We start from the raw sequence: 9,403 nt of genomic DNA, 5'->3' as shown, positions 1-9,403 counted from the left end.
TTATCTAATAACGCAATAATCATTAGAATTATTTCATTTGCGATGATATACATATGTAAGAAATATGGACAACAATATAATTCTCTACAATTTCTTTCTAAAATAATTACAATTGAGCTTTACATTTTACTATGCAAAAATACTTTACCCTAAAAATTATAATTATATACTTTATTAGATATTATATATTAATATTTATTCAAATTTATTTTAAATTTTATAAATATTTATTACTGTTGTTATTATATAATTATACTTTATATTAATTACAATTATATGTAATATTTTATATTTATGTTATTATTAATGTATAGAAACACAATTATTATGTAAAAATAAATATATACTTATTTTACTGATTTTACTTAATTCTTCAGCCGCAGATAATAAGAAAAGCGGGTTATTCCACGGAAAAATATTACACCCGTATTATTTTTAGCTGCGTATCTCGACATTTAGGAGGTAAATTACCCCCTTGAAAAAATCGTTTTTTTTTTTATTTTTTAGCCAATACTGTCGAAACGGTAAAAGATATAAGAAAATATTTTGAATAAAAATTGGATGGTTTTTAATATTTTTTAAAACAGTGTAATCAAATTTTGCAAAAATGTCAAATCCCTCTTCCTCTCCCTCTTCATACTGCACTGTTTTAAAGAATATTAAAATCCATATAACTTTTATTTGAAACATTTTTTTTATACTTTATACCGTTATATCTTATACCGAAATAAAAAAACCAATTTTTTTCAAGAAGGGTTGTTTTATCCTCTAAATGTCAAGATACGCAATTAAAAAAAATACGGGTTTAATATTTTTCAATGCTTCAAAACATATTCCAAGTTCATTAAAATCAGGGTCACTTCCAATCGTTCCCTTGTTAGTTTTAACAATATTAGTTCAGTCAGTAATATTGAATTTTTTATTAGCTTTCATGAAATAGGCGTCTACGATTTACCTGCGATGATTACACTTATTACAAATATGAGATCACAATCATTGCACGCGTACATTGGTCATTCTATGGGCGAACCTGTTTTTTACGTAATGACAACAGAGCGTCCAAAAATTGCTAGAATGGTAAAAATGATGTTCAGTTTTGGACCAGGAATTTTCTTAGATCATATGAGAGGTCCACTACGATCGATGTTTTATTTGGTGAAAAAGATGCAGGTAATAATATGTAAAAATAATATACTACTTTGAGCTAGAATAAAATTAAGTAAATTGCATTTTGAATAGAAGATATCTTTAATTGCAGCCAATATTTCGAGTTTTGTTCTATGACGAATTACTCCCACAAAAAGTTTTTGAAACGGCAATGGCATTAATCGGCTGCAACTCAAATTTCCTTCTATCAGAGATGTGCGCTATTTTCATATTTTCAGTCTTCGGTTACGACCGTGAGCAGTTTACTTACGTGAGTAATAACTGAGTAAGTATTCGTCTGCGAAATTATAATAATAAATTTAAAAGGTTCTAATAGTCAAACAATTTTCAAACCGTTGAACGAGAATATATCACAGATAAAAAATTAAGGAAACGTTTTGAAGCTTTATCTTTTATTGTGTGTATACACTCACACACACTCACATATATATATATATATATATATATATTTTTTTTAATTTGCTGTTTAGACTCAGCTGCCTGTAATCGTGAGTCACATACTTGTCAGCCTTTCGACTAAGACAGTGGTGCACATAACGCAGGGAATCCAATCGGGCAAGTTTCGTCGATACGACTACGGTGCCACGAAAAATCTCTTAATCTATAATTCGATAGAACCGCCGGATTATGATTTATCGAGTGTTAAGGTGCCGATCGCGATATTCTATGCCAACAACGACTTCCTGGTCGATCCCATTGTAAGTAATATATGTACAAGTAATCTCGTTGTAAAAAATATGCATTGATAAAATGAGAATTATTACATAATAAATTAAAATATAAAATAAAATTGAGAAGTTAAAAGAATTATTAATTAGTTTGGAAGAATAACATAATGTAGTTATTAAGAGAATTAATTTAATTATATAAAAGAAATTCGTATAATAACTTATAAAATATTTCTTTAAAAATGTGAAGAGGTTGTATAATTTACTGCCCAACGTAATAGATTTGTACAATGTGCCGCGGCTCAGTTTTAATCACGTGGGCTTTATATGGGCCGAGGATGAACCTACACTTGTGTACAAAAGAGTTTTTAAAATCATGAAAGGGAAATATTTAAATAATGTAACAACGATATGATAATAGGTACATTGCGCTGATCTGGATTATGAAAATTAAATAAATAAATAAATAAATAAATAAATAATAAATAAGTAAGTAAATAAATAACCTTGGCAAAATTGATTTCGACGTAACTAGCAATTTTATTCAATACTTTCACGACGTTTCGACCATTTGGTTGTGGTCATTATCAAGTGAGAATTCTATAACACAATATTACAACAATAGTTTTTAACAATGTTGAAACATACAAGAACATATTTAAATGTTAAGTTATGACCACAAACACAAACATGCCCATCAAATAAAATGAGATTAACGCAACATAAAACCGATCTTATTTAAAATTAATAGTTAAAAGAGGAACACGTCCCATCGCTATGATGTTTCGTCAACGACTAAATTTGAAACCACTAAACAATCTTTATTAATTTGTCGTAAATATTTGTCAAATTCTCAGTGTCTTTCTGTAGGTTAACAGTATTATCATGCTTCTTTATGAAGAACATTTCAGCAATCTCTCTTTTTCTTACATGTTTCTCATTATGTAAAATGGTCGGTGATTTCCAATTAAAGTCATGTCCAAAATCACATCTGTGTTTACTCAAAACCGAATGATTAGACTCATGTAATTTAATATTGCTAGCATGTTCCTTCACTCTAGTGCATAAATGTCTTTTCGTTTGTCCAATGTATGAGGCATTACAATTTTCACAATTAATCTTGTATATTACATTTGTTTTTATATCATTAGTTATTAAATCTTTACCTCGTTTTATCAGCCTATTCAACTTTTTTGGCAAACTATAAACGACATTTAAGTTAGCATTTTTAAGTGACCTTTTAGTCGCTAACGTCTTTAACATATGGAAGTGGAATCACATAATTCTTATCTTGAGTCGAATTCACATTATCGTTATTATCCAAATTATTATTCAAATTATCGTTATTATCCGCATTGTGACGGTTAACATTTCTATTATTATTTAGTACATTAATTCTTTTATTTACATATTTATTATTAATACGACCCGGAAAGCAATTATTAATTAAAATGTTCTTTACAATCTCAATATTCGTATTATGAAATTGTTCGTTTAAAAGTAAAATTGCATGATTTACTAAATTATAAATCGTATTAATTTTATACTTAATAGGATGACTCAAAAGAAAATTGATGTATCTGCCAGAACATGTAAGTTTCCTAAACCAATTAGTTGTCAATTCATTCCCATTGCGGATAACTGTGGAATTTAAAAAATTAATAGAAGAATTGGTCTCTGTATTTCATGCGTAAATTTTAATCGTTCATGATAATTATTAAATGTACTTAAAATTTCATTTATTTTAGAGTTAGGTAAAATAACAAAAATGTCATCCACATATCTATAAAAAGTCTGAACTTTAAAATCGTAAGTATATCTTTTTAATTCTTTGAAGTTTTTATTATTTCGATTAGCTGAATTTTTTAATACTGTCGATAAATAATTTAAAAATTTTAAAGTTGCGATCTTATACCGCGATTGATGTCGCTTTTGTTCAAAATCAAAATCTAAATTTCTTAAAATTATACATCATCGTTTATTATGTATATAATAGTATTTATTATTTTTTAGGACTATTTTTATATTTAATTTTTATTAATCATTACTGGCGACTTTAAACTATTAAAAGAGTTTTTTTAATTTTTATTGTTTAATTCCTATATTAAATTTTTTTTGTGTTTTTTAATCTATAACTATATGAAATAAAAAAATAAATGTTTACATGTAATAGTAGCATCTATATACACAACAAACACATGTGCTATATATGTATATACATATTGTGGGATCCGCGAAAAAGTATCGGGCCTTCGGGTGACTAGACCGGGACCCGAACCCGGAACCTTCCGCTTGCCGGGCGACTGCTCTAACCATTAAGCTACCTAGGCCCTCTGCCTAACCTTCTCGCATCACCCACTTACGTGTTATGGAGGAGTCCCGATACTACAATATACAATAATTGTGTTATGCAAATATACATATAATAATATATGTAAAGATCTAAGAACATTGTGCGCATTATTTTTATTTATACAGAATGTTAAAGAAAAATCATTCAACATTCATAAGGTACCCGTACGACATTTTAGATTTCAGATACATATAGCAAATAGATAAAATTTGTAATGTTGCTATATAGCAGATACACAGTAATACATATAAATTATGTATTAAGTACATGTTTAATACCGATAAATGTCCGCGCTATGGATACGTAATTTACGTTATATATCAGATACATATGATTATATATATTCGATATATGTTAAATACGTAAATTATGTATTTCATACGTATCTGCAATATTGCTAATAGGCGTTTAAAATGTATCATACAGATTATTTATTCATACACATACAGGGTATCGATTATTGTGTAACTTTTTCTGAAGTAAAAACAAAAAAGTAAAAAAATTTCTTTCAATCACACATCGATTTCATTTTAAAATTAATGTATGATTGGCGGAAATTTTTAACTTTTCACGTTTTCACTTTAGAAAAAGTTACACCATCAATACTCATAAATAGTACACACAATACTGTAAAAATATTTTAACAAATATCAGTGTTTACTGTTATCTAAATAACATTATATAGATATGATATAGATTAAATTTTCATCTTATCTTTGTATAGATGATAAAATATATTATCTATATCTGCAGCTTAGATAAAATGTGTTATATTTATTAAATTATTTAGAATATTGTTCAGATAATTTGGTTTAGAATCATAGCATATAAAAAAACTTAAATAGTAGATCAAGCAGTAAAATATTTAAATATTATAAATATTTTAATTATAAATTTTATAAATATTTATAATATTGAAATAATCTCTACAAGAGATTTAATTCCATACATCCCCTGTTCCCCCTTTAAAAGGGACCTTCCAATTTTAAATTTTGGCCGTGTCCAAGTAAAAATTTAGTGCTTTGTGCACAGGTTTTAATCCTAACGAAAAAATTTAGTTTCGTTGAGATAACGCACTGTCATCCGCGATGTGGCTCTTATTGCCTGTTTAACACTCTCAATTTATAAATTACCATATTCATCTCGACTAAAGAGCCAAACGCGATGTTATTGCGACAGATTAAGATAAGAAAATTTGGAAACTAAGGAATTTGAATCCTATGGTTGGGATCTCAGAAATTCCCCTTGTTTCTTCTCTTAACATCCCCTGTAAAGAAATAGACGAGAAAATCTCAATTTATATTTATATTTATATTACAGAGCCTTGTTAAATTCTTATTTTGTTTGTTTTCTTTTATTTGTAAATTTATTTTATTATATTTGTATCTTTAACCTTATGATTTAACGTTATTTCAAAATATTGATATAATCTGCACATTTATGAGTCAACTTGCTTTTAACATGAAAAAGTTTATAAAAATTACATTATTCTGATTGATAATATAAATTGTTTAAATTTATGGAGGTTGTGTATTTATATAAAAAAAAAATTATTGTTTAGTTATGAATTAACACTTTTCTAAATTATCTTAATTCTTATAACAAAATACAGAAAATATTTCTATTTTTTTATTTTCTAAAAATGCCACAAAAAATTTGAACAAGTATAGGTTTAAATTACATCAAGAATAAAAAAATTTTTCATTACAGTCGATAATGCAAGTTTTATTCCATGGCGAAATATTTCCGCAAGATGTTTATAACACATTAATGACGTTAATCGGCCGCAACCTGAATTTTATCAAGCGGAATATTGCGCCAATAATTTCATATTTGCGCCCTACGGTAGCGACCCAGAGCAGTTTAATTATGTGAGTAATAATTTCTTTGCAAAAAATAATATTAAATTATAAAATAAAGATGGTTGGTATCAAAGACGAGAATCAATGAAAGGATTCATTTTTTTAATTGAATTTTTTAGAAATGTCTTTGGTCGCTCTAATTTCCATAAATTTTAAGATATTTGAATAAATTTTTTTACGAAAATAAATTATCATTAAATAATGTTTGGTATTGAGTTTTGCGATAATCAGTGAAAAATTTCGATTTTTATAAATATTATTTTTAACAAATATTTTTTTCATTTTTCTACATTTTGAGATTACAAACTGTAAATGTTTTTACCTCGAAAAATTTGCAACCATATTTTGGTACCAATTTTGAGAAAATCGATCCCTTAATGAAGGTGTATTTTGCGGTCAGACAGACAGATGGTATATATATATTGACAGTTATTAAGCTCGCGCGAAAAAAATATATATTAAAAAAATGTTAGATACAGGTTTTGAAGCCCGCGCAATCGTGCGATTTTATATCGGATCTTATATATTCACAGATAAATATATGTATGTATATATATATGTGTTTTATTCCTTATTTAGACTCAACTGCCCGTTATCGCAAGTCACCTGCCGCCGCCTCGCTTAAGACGGTGGTGCACTTCGTTCAAAGAATGCAATCGTGCAAGTTTCGTCAATATGATTACGGTGCCATGAAAAATCTCATAATGTACAAGTCGGTGGAACCTCCAGAGTACAATTTATCAAATATCGCATTACCGATGGCGATATATTACGGCAATAACGGCTTGATGGTAGTTCCCATTGTAAGTGATGAAAAAAGTATTTATTTATTTATTTGATAAAAAAGAGCGTAAAAATTATAAGATATTACAGTAAAGTGACTCGGCTGTATAGATAAAATTGCATATAAAGAATCGGGAAGTTAGCTTAAAAGAGAAATTATCGAGCACATGATAATTCATAAAAATATTTCTTCAAGGATGTGAAGAAGTTCTACGATTTACTGCCCAACGTAATAGATTTCTACGAAGTGCCATGGCCCAATTTTAGTCACGCGGACTTTATATTTGCTAATGATGCGCCTACATTTCTGTATGAAAGACTTTTTAAGATCATGAAAGGAAAATATTGAAACAATATAACAACGATATATGATAATACATTAATCATCTGAATATTTCACACTGAACTCTAGTAACAGATATACGATTGACAACATTTGCGTTAATTTCTATAAAAGCTGACAATATAATTTAGCATTATTTAGAATTAGTATCTACAATACTTGCAAAGTAACAATAATAATTTTATTCATTTTCTTTAAGGGGATCCTTCAGCAAATGACGAACTCCGACAAAATAGCAGCACACATATCCAAAATGTGCACGTGTACATATATGTACGAATCGTATTTCTAATTACAAATTTTATTAGACTTCTAATCTAGGATTGAAAGGATAACAGTGCTTTCTTTCATGTCTATCGAATCCCAGGGAATGTGCATTTTTATTCGTACAAAGTGCATATGTTTTATATATAAAGCACATATTATAAGATTCACACACATGAGATTGTTATTATTATAGTTTATTGTTATATTCTGCTTCCATCTATCTGTAATTTCTTTTTTCATTAGTGTAACATCACAACAAGTGAACGATGCAATGCAGCATTAATAAATAGTGAGTAGAATGTTAATGCGCACAGTCGTTATTCATTTTGCTCGTGTGTTTTCTGCCTTTTTCCGATAATACATATCCCGATACTCCAAAAAACTCTCGAGCTGTCCGTTTTCATTCCATGTTTAGTGAATTCTTATGGATGCAGTAAGATTGATCGGGTTTATGTGTTTGCTGTCGTTCTACGATTGTCTTGTTGGAGATGCGTACCCCGAACCAAGCGAGCCTGTGGAAAGAATAATTCGGTCTAGTTGGAACAAAGCCGAATTCAATCCCGAAGCAATGTTTAACACTGTAAGTACACACTTTTAACTAAATGAAATGAGAATTAAAGTTTTCATTATTCCAGTTAACTGAATTTCTTTAAATACTGTCAAAAAATTATTGAAAAAAATGTGATCTTATATAGGGTGTCACTTAATTTGCGTCTACTAATTATAAGTGCACAGTGTTAATTCTTACAAAAAAAAATAAGTCAAAAAGTTCTGAACAATGTTTTTTTATATTGCCTAATAAATAAAAAATTATTCAATAAAGTAGGGTTGCAAAAGGCCGAGCTTTAGCCTACTTAGTGGGCGCAAATTAAATGACACCCTGTGTTTGTTAAATTAACAAATATTTAGTTCAATACGTTCGAATAATTCATTTATTTGAAACAAATAAATATTTATTAGTTTTGAAAAGGATTTTCTTATATCAAATAAGTATTTTTTATATCAAATATTTATTTGTTTCAAATAAATTATTTATTTGAACGTATCGAACTAAATTGTTAATTTAACAAATTTCTTTTTCAGTGTAGAAATTGAAATTTCACAGATTAAATTTAAATCATCGTTAAGTAAATAATCTTTAATAATATTTATCGTTTTTTAGAACCGATTTTTAAAATTTATAATATTGTTTAAAGCTAGTTGTTATTTAATTTTTTTCCTTATTTTAAAATACGTAATAATACATATATGAAATAAGATATGAATATTAACATAAAATAGTAACATGTATACACAAGACACATATACAAACAGTGTTTTACAACTTTTGTATAAAACATATTTATCGAAACTGTATAGATTTCGTCAAATTAAGGAATTTAATATTTGTTGTACATCTTGTGTATACAGTTGTGTATATACAAAAATATATGCAAAAATAAGAAGCAGTTGCGCCATTCATTATACATGTATCATTATATTTATATATGAACATATAGTATATAGCTCTATATTTTATCTTAAAAATAATTATGTGTGTTATTTTTTTAGGGCAGTTGATTTCTTTATGTTGTACATAAAATTATTTAAGTTAGATTGTCAGAAAATAAATGTTTTACGAGATATTTCAGAGTTTATATTAAATTTATATCAACATCAAGGTATAAAATATCTTGTAAACTATTCACTTCTTGATCATCCTATTTTTAAAATTTTTTTGCAGAACATTGCGAGAAATTAATTTCAAAAATATTTTTAAAGATTATTGTATTTTTATTTAAAAATTTCAAGATTATTTTATCTGGCGTTGGCACTACCATTCTAAGTCGAAATGATGAGATCAGCAAATATAATATTTTCAAACTACAATTTTTATCTGAAATTTTTAACTTATATTTTTCGAGATGTTCTAAGGTTTCAATCTTTGTGGAACACTGTATGTATACTTATAGTGAAATCA

The 9,403-nt window shown here is 27.3% G+C and overlaps 1 protein-coding gene across 6 annotated transcripts; it reads left to right on the top strand.

The window, feature by feature from the left end:
- The first annotated feature begins 1,344 nt into the window (after positions 1 to 1,344).
- LOC114930697 (lipase 3-like) lies at positions 1,345 to 7,524 on the top strand. 6 transcript variants are annotated; one of them, XR_014924719.1, is made up of 6 exons: positions 1,345 to 1,417; positions 1,638 to 1,865; positions 5,899 to 6,059; positions 6,630 to 6,853; positions 7,030 to 7,142; positions 7,376 to 7,524. XR_014924719.1 is itself a non-coding variant. In XM_085482996.1 (6 exons), the coding sequence occupies exons 4-6, from the start codon at positions 6,701 to 6,703 to the stop codon at positions 7,392 to 7,394; spliced, it is 285 nt and encodes a 94-aa protein (XP_085339122.1). In that variant the 5' UTR covers positions 1,345 to 1,432; positions 1,638 to 1,865; positions 5,899 to 6,059; positions 6,630 to 6,700; the 3' UTR covers positions 7,395 to 7,524. The 6 variants fall into 6 exon arrangements, 3 of the variants coding, with proteins under 3 accessions (XP_085339122.1, XP_085339123.1, XP_085339121.1); XM_085482996.1 differs by having other exon boundaries at positions 1,345 to 1,432; XR_014924720.1 differs by lacking the exon at positions 7,030 to 7,142.
- Positions 7,525 to 9,403: the final 1,879 nt, after the last annotated feature.

This window comes from Nylanderia fulva, unplaced genomic scaffold (genome assembly GCF_048542155.1).
Source record: "Nylanderia fulva isolate GAGA-0341 unplaced genomic scaffold, ASM4854215v1 Scaffold226, whole genome shotgun sequence".
Taxonomy (NCBI): Eukaryota; Metazoa; Arthropoda; class Insecta; order Hymenoptera; family Formicidae; genus Nylanderia; species Nylanderia fulva.
Note: the sequence above shows the minus strand (reverse complement) of the source record. Positions and strands in the feature narration are given on the sequence as shown.